At 37.3% G+C, this 17,335-nt stretch overlaps 1 protein-coding gene across 1 annotated transcript in view; it reads right to left on the bottom strand.

Annotated features, from left to right (window-relative positions):
• The window catches only part of MAN2A1 (mannosidase alpha class 2A member 1), a 160,711-nt gene that overhangs the window by 7,942 nt on the left and 135,434 nt on the right, over window positions 1-17,335 (bottom strand). The window contains exons 17-20 of the mRNA XM_068535712.1: window positions 17,111-17,244; window positions 14,169-14,310; window positions 11,600-11,733; window positions 4,436-4,630 (exon numbers count right to left, since the gene is read on the bottom strand). Coding sequence (XP_068391813.1) covers window positions 4,436-4,630; window positions 11,600-11,733; window positions 14,169-14,310; window positions 17,111-17,244 — 605 coding nt within the window. The remainder of the gene's footprint in view (window positions 1-4,435; window positions 4,631-11,599; window positions 11,734-14,168; window positions 14,311-17,110; window positions 17,245-17,335) is intronic.

Here is a 17,335-nt window from a genome sequence, read left to right as displayed (position 1 = left end):
ATATATAGCTATAGATAGAGAGTATAGATATAAAGATATATATCTAAAAATAAATTAAATAAAAATATATCTAAACATAAAAGCAGTGGAAACAATCTGCAAAAAATGTTGAAACAGACACCATTGTTCAAAACATCAAGGCAGAATGGCTCCATGAAGCCTATCTGAACAGCTTAATCAAGTTCCTCTTCATCCCTGGAATGTCAGCATTCCAGGCTGAACCTTTCACTGTAGCCTGACCCATGATCCATCCTCCCATGAGATTCTCCCAGCATCCTCTCTACCAAGGCTCTCTTCTCCCCAAATCATTACCCTTTCCCGATGACATGGTTTTCCCGTTTAGAGCACTTGAGTGGTACTCTTATTCCCCAGTTTTCAAATCTTTATAGAAGCTTCTCTTTATATCTCAAACTGTTGATAGTGCAAGAAAAGAGGGTGATAAAGAGAAGAGAGTTTGAGGCCAGGCATATAGGATGAGAAGGCTAACACTTAAATTCCTAGACAGGGGCTGGAGCTTGCTGGGCCATACAGCTATGAGGCAGGGTTTTAAGAGATGTTTGTTTCCCTCTTCATCTGACTACAAATATATGACATATAATTAATTTTTTTCCAAAAAAATTCATAAACTAGAAAAGCAAGAGATGCCTATGTAAAAATAAACTCATCTACCAACATAGAACAATTTCTGAAAAACTGGACCTTTTTTTCTTTTTTTTTTTTCCTGAGAAACTGGACTTTGAGAACAGATTTAGTAAGTCTTAAAAGGTCAAATACCACCCTCTGAGGCTACGTTCAGCACCCAGGTTCAGAAGACCTGGATGTGGCTCCTGATTCTGCCATTTACTGCTGGGTAGTTTAATTCTAATCATTTAATTTCTCTAACCCTTACTTTCCTAATTTAGCAAATGGTGATAACTCAGCAATTTCTAGAATCATGAGGAGAGTTATTAAAAATTACTGATTCCTAAGCTCTCCACACCAGACCTACAGAATCAGAATCTCAGAGATGAGGGAATTTGTTAAAGTCTCTTCTTGTAAAAATCTCCTCAGTGTGATCTGGACACAGTGACTCGGAGAATGATAGCTCGAAATGCTGAACCACCTCAGTGGTTAGCAAACCTCCAGCCCCCACCTTGCTTCTCTCACTATTGCTTGAGCCCATAACCCCTTTCTCCACAAGGAGTGAGGGAGACTGAGGCTTAGAACTGAGGAACCGTCAGGCAGCAGCCTGGGCATGGGCAAGCAGAGGTGTCCTCTGTTACGCAGCTGATGGGGGAGGTCAGAAGGGAAGACAGATGTGCCCTTATCATGTCAAGGGGGTCCTCAGACACTTTTCTCATGGAAATACTGTGAGGTGATGGTTAGGAAAATGCTTACGTACATATAGGCCAATGTAGACCTCTAGTCTTGCTTACAGGCAGCCAACCCCTCTGTTTACATACTTTCAATGGGGAAAATGCACTGCAGTCTCTAAATGAACAACTCATTATTGTATGCTGGAAGCTGCCAGCACACAAAAAAAACAAGAACACAATCCAAAATGATTAGCTCTGGCTTCTGGACTGAGTTATTTTTGTCTTTCTTTTAGTATAATCATGGAATTACACTTGACACCTTTTAAGTATCAAGCTTTCTTTGAATGAATACCTACATTAGCTTCCTTCAATGATTACTTTCCTATTATCAGAGGTTAGGGGACAGAGAGCAATTCTTTAAAGTATCCCTTTGGATTACTGGTAAGTTTTTTTTTTCCCCCCCTGCAATTTTATTATTTATTTATTTATTTTTGACATCTTTACTGGAGTATAATTGTACTGGTAAGTTTTTTTTCTCCCCCCCTGCAATTTTATTATTTATTTATTTATTTTTTACATCTTTACTGGAGTATAATTGTACTGGTAAGTTTTTGAACAACTGTTAGAAATACATGCTAAGAGTCAAAGACTAACATAGAACTGGCACCAATTTATATGATAATGCAGAAAAGCCCCCAATATTTAGTTCTGATCACGTGTTAGGCATTAACCTATGCCTATGGTTAGGCATTTCAGTCTTTATTCTTCCTGGTCAAATTGTTAAATTGCTTTTATTCCCTCTGCTGAAACTCCAGTTTGCACCTGCGCTGGCATGTACTGTAAGCATCATCGGGATAACAATGTATGTCTACAAAGCACTTCTGCTTTCAAAGGGCTCTCACAGCACTATTTCATCTGTTTCTCATACTAGACCTGAAACAGGCGTATCTGGTATCAGGTCCATTTTATAAATGGTAGCTGAGTCAGCAGTCACGCAGCCAGCAGGGAGTGAAGGTGGTTCACCTTCCAAAGGTGAGAAGGGCAATGGGAAGCCAGGTGGCTACAGCCAGCCAGGCCAGACTGCAGAGGAACTGAATGCCCAAGGGTCTAAATCAACTTTGTAGGCAATGGGATTTTTAATCCCGAAAGTGATTAGATTTGTATCACAGGAAGCTAGCCAACAGCAGGAAGAATGAAAGGAACAGGTAATCACAAAAAAGAGGTGATCTGGAAAACAAGCGAAAACCTTGGAGGGTAAAACTCTACACTCACCGATTTTAGAGTCAGCTGGTGCTGCTTCCAGAAAACAATCATGGGAAAGAGTCATCTAAAAGTGAGGCTAAAACTTCTCCATGGCCGCCAGGGACCCCAGAAGCCCCTGGATCCTTCAGCTCGCTAATGTCCTCTACCATCCATGCCCCGAGGTGGCAGCCTGAGGCTCAGAGTCTGGTGTCTCCACCCTATCCTTTCATTCTCTTCAGCCCATGAATTAATGACAGGTTACCTCAGGGAGGCTGTCCATCTCTAGTGCGTTCTTTCCCTGAGTCAAAAAGTAGACCCACAAAAGACCATAGCAGAATCCTAGAGAGAACACTCACAAGATCCACTTGTCCAACAAATTGTTACCGAGCCCCTACTAGGTGCAGGCTCTGTTCTCGGCAGGGGGATACAGCAAGGAATCAAAGAACAGCCCAGGTTTCATGGCTCTTCCATTCTGACCAGCATCTCCTGCCTTCAGGCCTTCCACTTGCTCTTAACTCTTCCCGACCACTCTACCCTCAGAAATCTGCGTGAGTTTCTTATTCCCTGACCTCCTTCGGATTTTTACTCCATTATCACCTTTTCTGCAAGGCCTTCTCCAACCACGCTATTCAAATCACCTTCTAAAACTGCCCTTCCCTCCTTCTTCCCCTTCATTATAACACTTATCATCATCTAACATATGTTTCTCTTATTTTTTCATCTTTAATTATTTTTCTCCTCTCACTAGAATCTAAGCTTCAGAAAGGCAGGGGCTCTTGTCTGTTTAGTCCATGACTATACCCCAGTGCCTTTAGCAATAACTGGCATGTAGCAGGCATGAAATAAATCCGAAAGTTCACTCACGTGATCAAACAAGCCCTTTTGACACAGAGATACACACATAGGCCTCTAACGTTCACTTGTACTCATTATTATTAGACATATGTATTTTCCTACATAGTCAGGCGTAAGTTCCCTATCTTGGACATATAGTTTTAAAGCCCTAAATGTCCAAATTTGTAGGCATTGATCCTTCCTTTGTTTGGTTCTCTTCAGTTCTTTGTTCTCAAGCTAAACATTTTTTTCCTCTTACACTCTCTTCCAACATGAACACTCTTCTTTTCACACTCAGGCCATTTATTATAAGACATTTCCTACAGAATCCATAATCACTCACTATTTCTGGCTAAGTGGATGTCAATCCACAAGATCAAACAGCTTTACAAAACATAAAAATGACGTCAAACCTCTCATCTTTTCCTCTTTTCAAATGCAGTCTCTGACTTTAAAAGTAGGCATATAGGTAAACTCAAGCAATCAAACTGGGTTAAAATTCCATACCTAATAAAATCTTCCCTTCTTTCTTCCTCTGATGTGTTTTTATATCTCACCTACATAGCTGGATTCTCAATGCAAAGATTTGGGGTTTTTTAGGATTTTTTTTGTATTTTTAGGAGAAAAGATACGAATGTACAAAGCCTCTGGTACAGAAATAATTACACACTATACTTTCTGTTTCTCTAACTCCTGAGAAACACTGACTAATAAGGAGAAACAAATGGAAAATGCCAGTAGGGCTGATCTTAGGGCCTGGTTCTCCCACCTACTAATTATGTGACCTCAGGCCAGCCTCAGCTTCCTTATCTGTAAAAAGAAGCTGATATTCCCTGACCTGCTCACCACAGAGAACTTTTCTGAGAATAAAATAAATCAGTCTAAGGAAACACTCTAAACTACAGAGCAACAGTCAAATGAAAGGTATAATGATGTTGCCTAAAGGTGAAGTCCTCTTAATCATTCTTTGAAGCAGAGTAAAATTTACAGTTTTACTCCTCCCACCCCCTTACACCAAGTATACTACAAAAAGTAATTTTTTATAGATATATTTTGGGATATACCTTTGACTGTATCGTCCTCAGATTAACCAGATGAATGTCACAAGGCAAAGATGACATTAATGGAGAGAATTCACCCAGCAGCTGAAGGGTGGGCACAGGGACCTTTTCTGTCATCGGAAAGATAGGATGATTCAGGAAAGAAGAAGTTATGTGGCTAAGGAGGGAAGGATAACTGACCGACTTCTTTTCTTCTTCCTATCAAGAAAAAACAAAAATGCTTAAGAGTTATATATTTGCAGTTCTTACAGTATTAATTGAATTATCAGACAGGGCTTAAACAGGAAAAAATACACAAATATATTAATACTTTTATTTCATTATATTCTATGAATAAGTCTTAGACAATGCACAGAAGATTACCAAGTTCAGTTCTAAGAAAACAAAGTGCCCACGTAACTCCCATGTTGAGAAATATCTCTTTTCCATTGCTTTGAAACTAAAAATCCTGACAACATTCTCCACAAACATTCTAGGACAAGGTATAACTTTTTATGAAAATTCTTTCTCAACCTACCATAAAACTCTTAAAAGTAGACGGGTTGGGATGTTCATATATCTTATACATCGTCAAATGCTATCTCTTCTCCCTCAGGTTTTACCCAACATATTCTCATGGTTTCATTTATACACTTAACTAGACTGTAAAGTTATGTATTGATCCAAAGTTATGTTTTATAAATGTTACCCAATGATAGGATTTTTTTTTTTAAAAACTCAAAAATAAATAAGTCTTTAAAATAACACAGGTAGCATAACTAGATCATCTGTTTTCTTTAAATTTGATAAAATCATTGTCAGTTGCTTCACTTTATTCCAAAAATAGGAACTACTATATGTGTTATAGAATAGTTACCACACATTTACATGGTACACAATTATTCAGTATAATTTTAAAATACTTCAGTCTTTGCTATGGTGTATGCTTATAGACAAGTATTTCAGCATGTTCAAACATTAAATAAATCTACCAGAACTAGGGATATACATATGGTAGATGACATACACAATTAATTAAATCAATGACTAAGTAGAACCTTAACCAACAATGCCTAAGGTGTAAAAGCAGACACAGAAAAGCACTAAGATGAAAACACAATTTATGTAGAAAGGTCTTTTGATCACCAGCAACATTTAGAGAAAATTTAATTTTATATCTTATTTTTTGAAATGACTATTTCACTGATATCTTCTGATTTTGCATTTTTTTAAAATAGAGGGCTCAAATAAAAGGTTTGGCTATTTATCTGTGTGAAAAGATAAGATTTACAGAAGATACAGAGCTTAAAATTCAGAATGTCAGATTAGCATTGAACAGAGGGTGTTAGCAAAGAGTGAGGAGCATCTTGCCAGCAGCAAACTGTAGATATCATTACAATTCAGACTATGAAGAGAGAAAAGAAAATTTTTTAAAGGCAATAGAGGGACACTACAATATTAAGGTACTGACAAAAAATATTAGGTATAAAAAGAGTTTTTAAAAAATTTTATCCATTCCACATTCCTTTTTTTAAGGAAAGATTAAATAAAGCATATAAAATAATATTCTTCAACAATATTGAAATTTAATGCAGCTTATAGAATAACATGAAGAGAGAGGGAACATTTTCAACAAGAAGCTTTAAATGTACTCAAAGATCAAAGGACTTCATAATCTAGGTCAGGATTGCTGACAAAATCACTTTTGAGTAATAAAAGATAAAAGCTTTTTAAGGCAGGAAAACACCTGCCTTATCAGATTCCGGAGGCATTAAGTCCATTCTAGGTCAAGAAACATTCAGAAAGAGCTTTCTGGCTTTGTCCTATGCTCTTGGAGGAATCCTTGGACGCTTCAGTGAGTAGGTAGGGTACTTCTTGATAGATTATCTATACCTTAGTAGCAGTGATATGCATATTTACTATTCCTCCAAACCCAAATCAGTTCTGACCTTCAGTGCTTCCCCCACATTGACCATACATCAGAATCGCTTGGGGAACTTTTAGAAAACATAGATCCCTGGACCCGAACCCAAATCTACTGAATCAGAATCTCCTGGGGTGGGACCCTGGGAAGGTAAAGTTAAAAGCCCCCCAGGTGAATGTCACATAGTCAGTCCCACACCGCTCTGTTGACCTGTGCTAGGAACCGCCACCCCAGACATCCTCCCAACCTTTTAGAAGAAACAAAGCTCCCTTTGGAATCAAAAGTATAAGCCTCACCCTTTAACTTGTTTGGGATTAAAAAACCAAGATGTAGACTCGAAAACATGTTAATGAAAAGTCTTGTCAAATGACACAATGTCATGAATGTAAGCACTTTGAGCATTCAAGAACTGTGCTATTTATTGTCTCCTAAGCAAGATAAAGAAGAGCAGTTTATATAAGAGTTGTGGTTCGGTGTCAGAAGAGCTCCTTGAACAAGTAACACTGCTGGACGCTGACCAAGTTGGGTGTGGCAAAGTCTCAGGGAGAGCGCCATCATTCACACACTTTCTGAACATATTTATAGCAGTAAGGGGCTAGCAAGATATTTAACTGTGGAGCTATCACTAATCTTTTAACCTGATGATAAACCCAAAGTTTATAAAACATATTTGCTATAGGAAATTTTACATGTTCGTTTAAGCTATAAATGAATTTCCCAGCCTTATAGTAACTAATATACTACTCTAAATATTATTTGGTTTCTTGTAGGTTGGAAGGTTTCAGACTGTACAGGTCTGGTTTTCTCCCTGCATCCTGTTCAACATTAAAAAGAGTTTCTAGCACATTCTGATCCAAACCACATCAAGTTGAGATCTTCTCTATTGGGTTTCAGCCCTTATTTCATAAGTCAGAACTTCTTGCCAGGCTCCTTCGTGCCCTTCATTAAGCCCAATTGAGTTCTCTTATTCCTAAACATCACAGGTTTCCATTTCGTCTACATCAAAACCTGCTAAATTATTAAGAAAAAGATCATTTTTTTAGTCACCTTTGTTTATTCAGAATGACCTGACACATGGTGAGAACTTGATAAATGTTTGTTGATGATTAACTAATTTATTAATTATTACATTAACAAGCAATGCAATATAAATGAAAGAGAGAAAATTACTGTAGGGGGAAGGATGGGGTAAAAAGACAAAGAGGGAGAAGGAGAGAGAATGAATGAAAATATGTAGACCTGTAAGATTTAGAGATAAATATCATTTAGCGCAGAGCTGAAGCCTAGTAGTATATGGGCCAAGCTGGCCTATTAGACATATTTTGGTAGCTCTGTATGGTATTAAAAAGTTGTTTGTTTTTCAGCCACCTCTCAAAAAAAGAAAAAAATCCAAGAGATTTCACATTAAAATAATCAAAACAACAATAATAACAAAAACTCCCCCAAACAGATAACTGGGTTTTTTACCGCAAACACTGGAAAATGAAGTCACACTGGGTCCCCACATTCTCATGTGGAAACACCATCTAGGGCTGAGTCGTGGCTCCTAGGTGGGATGTGTCCATCCTCATGTTCACCACAGACCCTCTGGTCACCTAACGTAAGCATTTGCCCTCAAACCTGACCAACTTCCCTCATGCCATCACTTCCCTGAGCCCTGTCAGCATTTGAGTTTTTACCTGATCTCTCCAACTTCCTCTCCTTATATGTAAAGAACTGGTATCCAGAGGTAAAATGACCCAGTTGTAACACACGAACACTTCCTAGCTCAACGCCCCCTTTACTATTATACTAGTCGCCAGCAGGAAGGGGGTAGGGAGTAAGGGTCAAAGAAACAAACCCTGAAGAGTAATGTTGATAAGACAGTTCCTATTCTCCACTTCTGCTGAGCTTTGAGCATTATTCCCATGGATGACAGTCAACCTCACACAGCCACAGTGCTCCACTGGGCATTTGTACCTCTCCCAGCGATTATTTTATCATTCCAGTCTTGTTCTCACTGCCTCTCTGCAGAACGCTCAAGAACACGACGCTTTCATTTAGTCATCCAGGATTATTCCCATGAGGCTCAAAGCTTCCCACTAAAATGCGTTCCCTTCCAGGGAGTGTCTCCCCACCTCAGTTTCTACCATTGATATTTTAGTCACAAGTCTGAGTTGAAAATAGACACTTTCTAGAAAATTTAAGTTACATGATGACATATTAACATTTCTTAATCAATGTCTTTTTAATCAATTTCACTAGAAATTAAAATGTATTTTCTCTTCTCTAGTTCATTTCTTATTTAAAAGAAACTATTGATTTAAGCCCAAGAATCTATAGTTGAGCAAAAGAAAAATTTAACCAACACAGGATTATAAAAACTTTGAATCAAATTTAAATCAATTACTACCCAAAGAGTTCTGAATGAGAGTAAACAAATTATTTAACTTCTAAGTGAAAGCTTTATAGATCTGACATGAACATTTTTATTGCCATAGTTAACAGAAGTTTTGTAAATTAGTGTCTATAGAGAGAAAAATCGTCAAAGCCAGAAACATTTCAGGAGGAGCAAAAGATAGTAGCTGCCAGCACTCAGACAATGATTTTTATATAAAGTTTTAATCCTAAAACTAAGCTATCTTGTCAGTAATTGATTTAAACCACGAGTTTCAAGAACTGGTATAAATCTTGACATCTAAAATGGATATTAAAATCTTTTCCTAAAAGATTCTAAATACTGGGAGAATTCTTTGCCTTAATTAGCTGTTGCCATTTCATTCAGTCAACTAGTATTTTATTTATAGAATGCCTACCACAGGCAAGGAGGCCCTGTGGGGCAAATGCAAATAAAGTAGACAAGTCCCTAGAATCTAGTAGGGGGAATAGAACATGCATATGGTGACAAGGTAGTAAGCAGTAATTGCGATAAATACAGTGGTGCAATGTGCTGTCACAGCTCATTCATTTGTGCATTTGTGTATTCATTCACAGAACATACACTGGGTGCTTGCTCTGCTAGGAATAATCCTAGAAGCAGATAGAGACATAACCCCTACTCCCAGTGAGTTTACAGTCCAAAAGAGGAGAAAAACAATGACCACATAATCACAAAAACACAAAGGAGCGATGCATGGTTCTGAGGGAGCGCAGAAGGGGATTTGACCTGGTCAAGCCGAAGCAGTTGATGAAATAGGCTCTGATCTGAACTATTACTAAGAGTCGCTGGGCAGAGAGATTGAAAGGCGTGTGCAAAGGTGCTGTGAGGGCTGGGTGCATGGGAAGTACTTATGACTGAAAGAAAAACCAGCTGGCCCAGAGCAGAAACAGGGAAAGCCATGTAGATGAGGATGGGGGACAGGCAGGGCCCATACCACGAGGAGATCTGTGGGCTATGGTAAGGATTTGGCTTTTATACTGAGAGCAATGAGAAGACATAGTGGGGTTAAGCAGGGCACAAGGAGGACAGATTTGGTTTTGAAAAAACAAAAAGCACTGCTTCCTGGGTTAAAAACAGATATGGCAGAAAGAAGAGACAAGAGTGGATGTGTATAGGCTATCTCCAGGAAACACATGATGCTAGTTTAGATTAGAGTCGCTGAAGTAATCAAGTTCATAGATTTGAAATATTTAGGCAATGAGATAGCCAAGCACTGGTGATGACTCTGCTGTGAGAAGAGAGCAAGCAAAGGAGAAGTGTCTATCAGAGATGACTCCTAGGCGTCTGGACTGGATGGAAGGTGGTGCTAGTTATCAAGAGAGGGAACACTGGAAAAGGGCCAGGTGTGGGGGGGAGATCACAAGAATGATATTGGATATGTCGAGCTTGAGATGCCCTTAAAAATGTAGAAAGAAATGCCAGGAAGCAACCAGATAGATGGGTCTGGAGGTGAGAGGTGAAACCGAAGCTGAGGGCTTGTATTTGTGGGTTCCAATTGACGCAGAGGAAGAACGTACAAAATGAGAAAAGGAAAAGGCCTGGGGCCGAGCCTTGAGGGCTCTAATATTTAATGGCTGAATAAAGAGCTATGAGAGAGACAGAGAAAGAACTACCCCAGAAGCAGGAGGAAAACCATGTAAGTAGGGCACCATGGAAGCCCTCGCTAGGCAGTGTTTTAGGATATGACAATGGTCAGTGTCACATGCTGTTGAAAGGTGAAGTAAGATGATGACCGAAAACATCCACTGGATCTAGTGACACTGGCAAGAGCGTATGATGCGGGCTCAAACCAGACTGAAATGAACTGAGTGTGAGAGGGAGGTGAGGACACAAACTCACCTCATCAGCTCTGGCTCAGTGGGGTAGATGAGATAGCGTAGGGGAAACGGAAATGAGAGTCTGAGTGAGGGCTGTTTTTTGTTTTTGTTTTTCATGAAAGAAAACGAAGAGCATTTAAAAGCCAACTGAAAGGCAATGAGGAGCAGGGACAGGGAAGGAGGGAGGATGATCAACAAAAGGATCCTCAGGAGGAAGACTGGGGTCAGTTCCAAGGACACTGGAGGGACTGGGCTACGAGGAAAGGAAGGTAACACAAGGGAAGAAGGACACGGTGGGAGTAGATGCTTGGTATCTAGAACAGAGAGCCCTATGAATGGCTGTTCTCTCTACAGAGTGGATGGTGAGGCCACTGGCTGAAAAGAGTAGAAAAGATTTGAAACGGTCAGTGTGGAAAGATGAAAAGCAGAGTAAGTGAAAAAGGGCCATGTCCAGGGCCATCTGAGGTGGGTAGTCAGCAGTCTATGGGGGGCTCTGAGATAACTTTTCTGCCACCTGAAGGAGTATACTGTCAGGTTGGCTCATGTCCGACCAAGCTTTTGCCAGACTCTTTTACATGGAATGCTGGATTTTTGCTTTGAGTAATGAAAACTGAACAAGAAAGCAGACAAGTAAATCTACTTTCAACAGATAAGTCTAAGACTAGAATGAGTATACTAAGGTTTCAAATAAATTTTATTAATCAAACTTAATCTCCTAAGTACATGACTAAGCTCTATCCTTTAAACTCAATGCTTATTTCTTTCAAAGTAATTTCAGGAAATTTCACCCAAGCTGATTCCTTAACATTATTTTATATCTACACAATAAGCAAAACTAAAAAATAAAATGGCCTGAATGTAAATCTTACACGATATATATAACTGAAGTTCTCTTTTTTGTGAATAGAGGCTAAGTCTATTACAAAAATATCTCAATATTGGAAAATGCAAAAAATAAAAAAGTATAAAGTCATAATTTTGGATGGCAAAGAACAAACAACATCAGAACATGAGAGCTTTCTTCCTACCATATTCATGACACTTCTTTTTTCTAGTAGTATTCGAAATAAATTAGCTGTTATCTTGTTATCATGGACACCTTGCTCAAGGCCACGATTATCATCTTGCATGAGTCTTCGATCCATGATAACTTCAATCTGACCTACCAAACAAACAAACAGGCCAGGGTTATTCATTGAGAACCTCATAATACAAGGCAGGGTCTCGATTGAAGTTTTTCCTCCAGTCAGGGAGACAGACCTATACAACCCACAGTACCATGGGCTTCCTCTCGATAATAGCTCAAAGCAGCTAGTATAAACTCATAAAACAGGATTGTATTTCTCCTTTTCTTTATCAACTTCTAGTAAAATCTAATAAGAAATTTAAAAATGGGACAGAAGAGATCAAAATTAAAGTGAAACTTATAAAAATTTAATAGAAACAATAAATTAAATCCTCCAAAAATTTAGTGGCTGCATTTGGAATTTAAAAATGTTTATGAGGTTCACTAAAAAATGTACATCACGCATGGAGTAATAAGACAAATACAGAAGGACAGAATCTACAAAGGATTTGAAGTAAAATCTTAGGTTACTTGATGTGCTGTGATTCTCTGAAGCCCATGAATTTGGAGACACCCACCACGTACCCCCTTCCCTCTCTGATACTGTGTTAGTGTGTCGTTTCTCCTATAGCCCAAAAAGTTGCCATATTTGGTTCCTTCATTTGCTATGCAATAATTCTACAACTCCTTTAGTTTAAGTTGTAAGCTAATGGTTAGGTTATGAAATTACAAACTAAAAAAAAACAGAAAAAAAATCACCCAGAGACATATTTATATGCTTAAGATTATACTCCCCCAAAACCCACTAAAGTTATATGTGTTTAAATATATATATTCATCCATCCATTCATTCATATTTGCTACTGTATTGAGCAATCATTTGGCATAAAAGGGAACTACGTAAAGGATTTTAATAACTACTATGCTTACATAGTCAAACCAACTCTGTTTAGTTTCTATCTTCTCAGTTTAGGTATCCAGTACATAAAATTACCAGTGCTGGTTAGAATTTTCATTGTTGTTTTCTCCATATGTCATAAGACAATTGTCCAGAACATGCTCTTCAGGCACTGGGGCTAACTGTCCCCATGCCTATCTAGAATTTGATCTCTTCACACTCAAATTAGTATATCAATCTCTTGGTCATTTCTAACTCTTCTCTCTGCCTCTAAATGTTAGCCCATATACTATGTGACACTTAGTAACTTCCTGGCCTGTACTCAAATTGTTTTTATGTCCATAGCTCTCCTGATCAGGGAAGTGAGATAATACTTTTGTTTGGTTCATGACTGCTTGAATCCTAAGGTCTAGTGCCCTATTTAAGTAGAGCCCAATTTTGAGAATTTAAGGCAGTGTTTAAAAATGGGTAGCTCAGGAGTCATCTCTGACACAAAGAGGCTTTATGTTCTGATTTTTAAAAAATTATGTCACAAGTTACAGAATGGGCAACTTCTCATAAAATTCCAGACTTCTGGGCTTTTCTTCAAAAACTGAAAAATTTGGCAACACTGGGCCCCTTTCCCCATGGCGACAAGTAGCTGACACCAAGCAGTGGCCACCCCACTGTACAGGGGGGATGTGCTCCGCAATTCACTCAAATCCCAGCACTCCCCACTGGAGCCCCGACATGAGGCCATTATTAGTTTTATAACTGTAGTCATGTCTTCATGACATGATCTCATGATTTTGTCTAATGGAGGCTATAAAGAAAAGTGATAAGTAGTAAGGTTTTCTGTGTGTGGAAGTACAGAATGCATGTATATACCTAACATAAATAGTGGGTTTGTATGCATATGCCCAATATAAAATGAATAAGCCAGGCATCTGTACACATTTATTATCTGCCTGGCTCCGTAACATGCTTGTCTTAGCAACTCTTAGTATGTAAGGAAAGAAGAGCAATTGACATGTATATGATAATTAAAAATATGTATTATGAGGGACAAAGTCTCCCAATAGAAAGTTCTAAAAAAAAATCAATCAGCGTCTACTATCTATTTTCTCTTTCTCTCCATTTCATTCTCTCTTTTGGAATCTGTAGAGTCATGTCTGTCACCTCTTTATCCCCATATCTGTATCATCTCTACTCCCTTTCTTCTTTTCAGGTGGTAGTGTCCTAGAAGGATGGGATTCAGAGAAGGACCTAAGTTTGAACTGTAACTTTCCACCTTTGCAAACTTGGTTAAGTTATCTGAACTCTACCTAAACTTAGTTTAATTTGAGTCTGAATTTCCATTCCCAATCAGTCACAATAATGACAGACTTCTGCAAACAATGAGCCATCAGGAGAAGTAAATTATCTTTAAAAATAATCAGTTTCATGGACTTTTAGGTTCCTCTTTTTTCATCTGAAGATTAAGGAAATTTATTATTTTATGTTGGTCTCACAAAGTTCAAAATTAACTAACAGTCTGGTTCTCAAAAGAAGAAAGCTTGTGACTGGGTATGACAATTAATACATATGACCAACAGAAAGATTATACACTGGGGAGCGAAACTTATAAGAGCAAAAAAGAATCTAAACAACACACCACTTTTCAAACTCGAAACACCTAAAGACTGAGCAGAGAGCAGGGTCAAGCGATACTCAGCATCCTGGACATATGCCATTGTAGTCATCGGATAAACGTTCGCCTGAAGAGGCAATTTGCTCAGTGTCATTCTAGGTTGAATCTGTAAGACCAAATAGTTCTCGTTAAGGAAAAAAAAAATCAAGTGATATTTACACGTGTACTTAAAAAAATTACTATCGACTACAGATGGTTTTTCTTCCAAACAGAAAAAGGTACAGCACCTTTCTTGTCCAATAGAACAGCTAACTTAGTAATGAAAACATTCTTCAAAACAATATGAAGAAAAATCATGAGCATCTTAGAAAACAATTTTTAAGTGAGAAAGGTAGAACTTGTCCAGATTTTTAAAATAGGCATTACTATTTAAATTCAGAATAAAAATCCTTAACAAGTCTTCTAGCTCTCCAATATTTGCATAAAACAAATTATAAAGGTATTAAGGATTCATTTCTCATTTACATCTAACATACTGCTTTTGTAATGAAGGCTAAGCATAATAGCTCTCTATCCCCTTTCAAGAAATATCTCTTACGATTCTTGAATCAGTTTTAATAAATACCACACATCTCCTCACCAAATCCTCTAACATACTATGTTATAATAATCAAATGCATATTTATATTTAAAAACTATTCAAGGCTTACTCTTCTTGTTTAGTTTCAATGTAGATAGTTCCAAATTCCAATTTTTCTTGGTCTAGTATCTGAATGCATGAAATACAACTCTAATTTTATACTTGAGAGACTGACAATGCACTAAGCTGATCTGGGTCAAGGAGATTCACTCAAACCTCAGGAGGAGACATCAAACAGAGACTCTGTTATCAGAAATCTTATACCACATAAAAATGCCATCTCTTCTTTTAAACTCATGAAAGTTTGACATGAAACTCAGAAAAGGAGAAGTTCAACGTAAACATAATAGTTAACATGTACTGAGTAACCATTAATGCCAGGCACAGTATTGAGAATTTCACAAATAAGATCTTTAATCATCACAACAACCCTGCAGTAGGTCGTTCAACTTACTGGTTCTGAATAGTGTCCCCCAAATTCATGTTCGCCGAGAACCTGTGAATGTGATTTTACTTTGAAATATGGTCTCTGCAGATAAAATCAAGTTATACTGGATTAGGGTGAGCAATAATCTAAAGAATGGTGTCCTTACAAGACATGGGGAATTTGGACACAGAGAGAGACATTCAGAGGCACAAGGAGACCATGTGACAGCACAGGCAGAGATTGGAGTGATATGTCTACAAGGCAAGGAGTACCAAGGATTGTCTGCAACCACCAGAAGCTAGAAAATGCAAGGTTACACTTCCCTAGAGCTGATGGAGGGAGTGGGGCCCTGCCTACATCTTGATTCTGGACTCCTAATGTCCAAAACTGTGAGAGAATAAATTTTTGTTGTTTTAAGCCACCCAGTTTGTGGCAGTTTATATCACAGCCCTAGGAAATTAACAAACTGGTGGAAAAAACAACTGTAAAATGTTAAAAAAAAAAAAAAAAGGAAGGAAGGAAGGGAAGCTAGTTAGAAAGAAATCTCCAGTCCTGATCTTCCTACTCCATTTAGTTGTATACTTAAAAAAAGGACATTTAAAACTGTCACAATTGTGTAGCTGTTACCCTCACTCTCCACCTGCGGGTCTAGATTTCTAGTTTGGCCCAAGTAACTACTCTTTTCAAAGCTTAAGAAATGACCTATTCTAAAAAAGAAGAAACAGGCTATAGACTTAAAAATAATATATTCCTATTTATTAAAATGTTCGAACTTTGTAAAGAAAATTCACATTTTTATTCATTTTTACTAAGTTTTTTCATTCATGTATACACCCACACATACATATTACTGCTTCTGTAAGACTTTAAGAAAAGACTTTCTTTTGTACACAAGGAAAATGAATCACCATAAAGCCAGGGCTTCATTTGAAAACCAAACAGCTGTAGTAGAATTAACATGTTAATTCAAAATGTATGCTGTAATTTTTATGCTCTGAAAAGGTTTAAATTTAACTTTTGCAGGAAACTGTAGAAGAGAAAATTATCACAATCCCTTCCACTCATCCCAGTTGAAAATCAAAGTAACAGCATTTGTGAAATTATTTCTATTCGTAGCCAGAAATTTCTAAAATGCTAATGCTTCAAAAACATGCTCATGTTTCTAATAGTATTATTTCAAAGATATGTTGTTACACACATACACTCTGAATACAGAGATTTAGGTAACAATCAAAAGAGCTCTAGTAAATTAGAGAAATGACAATCTTAAAAATTTTTATGAATCAATTTTCCCATTACTATTTCAAACTATTTCATGAAAATTTTGACTAAATACCCACCTACTCACATTTCTAAACTGATGTTTTTATTTGTATATCTATGTCTATGTACACATATATGTGTGTGTATATATGTATACACACATATACATCAGTAGAGAGAAGAGTTTTCCTGAAATTTAAAAGAGCCCACTATTAAATCATACATTTAAAAACATATGTGGAATAAACTAAATATACATAGACCAATTCCTTATGAGGAAAAAAAAAAGATATACTCCATCAGTCCCTAATTAATATTTCCTTTCTATTAGATAAATTCATATACATTTTAGCATCAAGGTATTTAACATGCGTAATGGTCACTAAATCTTCCTTTGAAAAAATAAATCCTTACAAATAGACATTTCACAAAATAAGTCTTGCAAATATTTGTTCTAACCTTGAAAATATGGTTGAATACAGAACCTAAAAGTGTCTGTTAAAATTCAGTTTTATTTTAGAAATAATTTGCAACCTTAAGCATATTTTTTCAAAGGATCCAAAATTAACTGGCCCATCATCACATATAAAAGTTATATGCTATAACCATTACTTAAACATTTTAAAGGGAAATTACCTGGTATCCATTTAGGTCAGTATAAAATCTATTTTGGTTGTTGATGCTAGAAGAAATTCTCATTGCAATCTCACGGTTATGTTCTTTTCGGATGTCCACAATATTGGAAATTTCCACAGACTGTCCTTCTATTCCTAAAGTTAAAAGAATATATACATTAATAAAAAATAATTGCCCCGCTTTTCTTACATATACTATACAGAACTCTTTCTAATGTTACAGGTA

Source organism: Eschrichtius robustus, chromosome 2 (assembly GCF_028021215.1).
Source record: "Eschrichtius robustus isolate mEscRob2 chromosome 2, mEscRob2.pri, whole genome shotgun sequence".
In the NCBI taxonomy this organism is placed as follows: domain Eukaryota; kingdom Metazoa; phylum Chordata; class Mammalia; order Artiodactyla; family Eschrichtiidae; genus Eschrichtius; species Eschrichtius robustus.
This window is presented reverse-complemented; position numbering and strand designations above follow the sequence as displayed.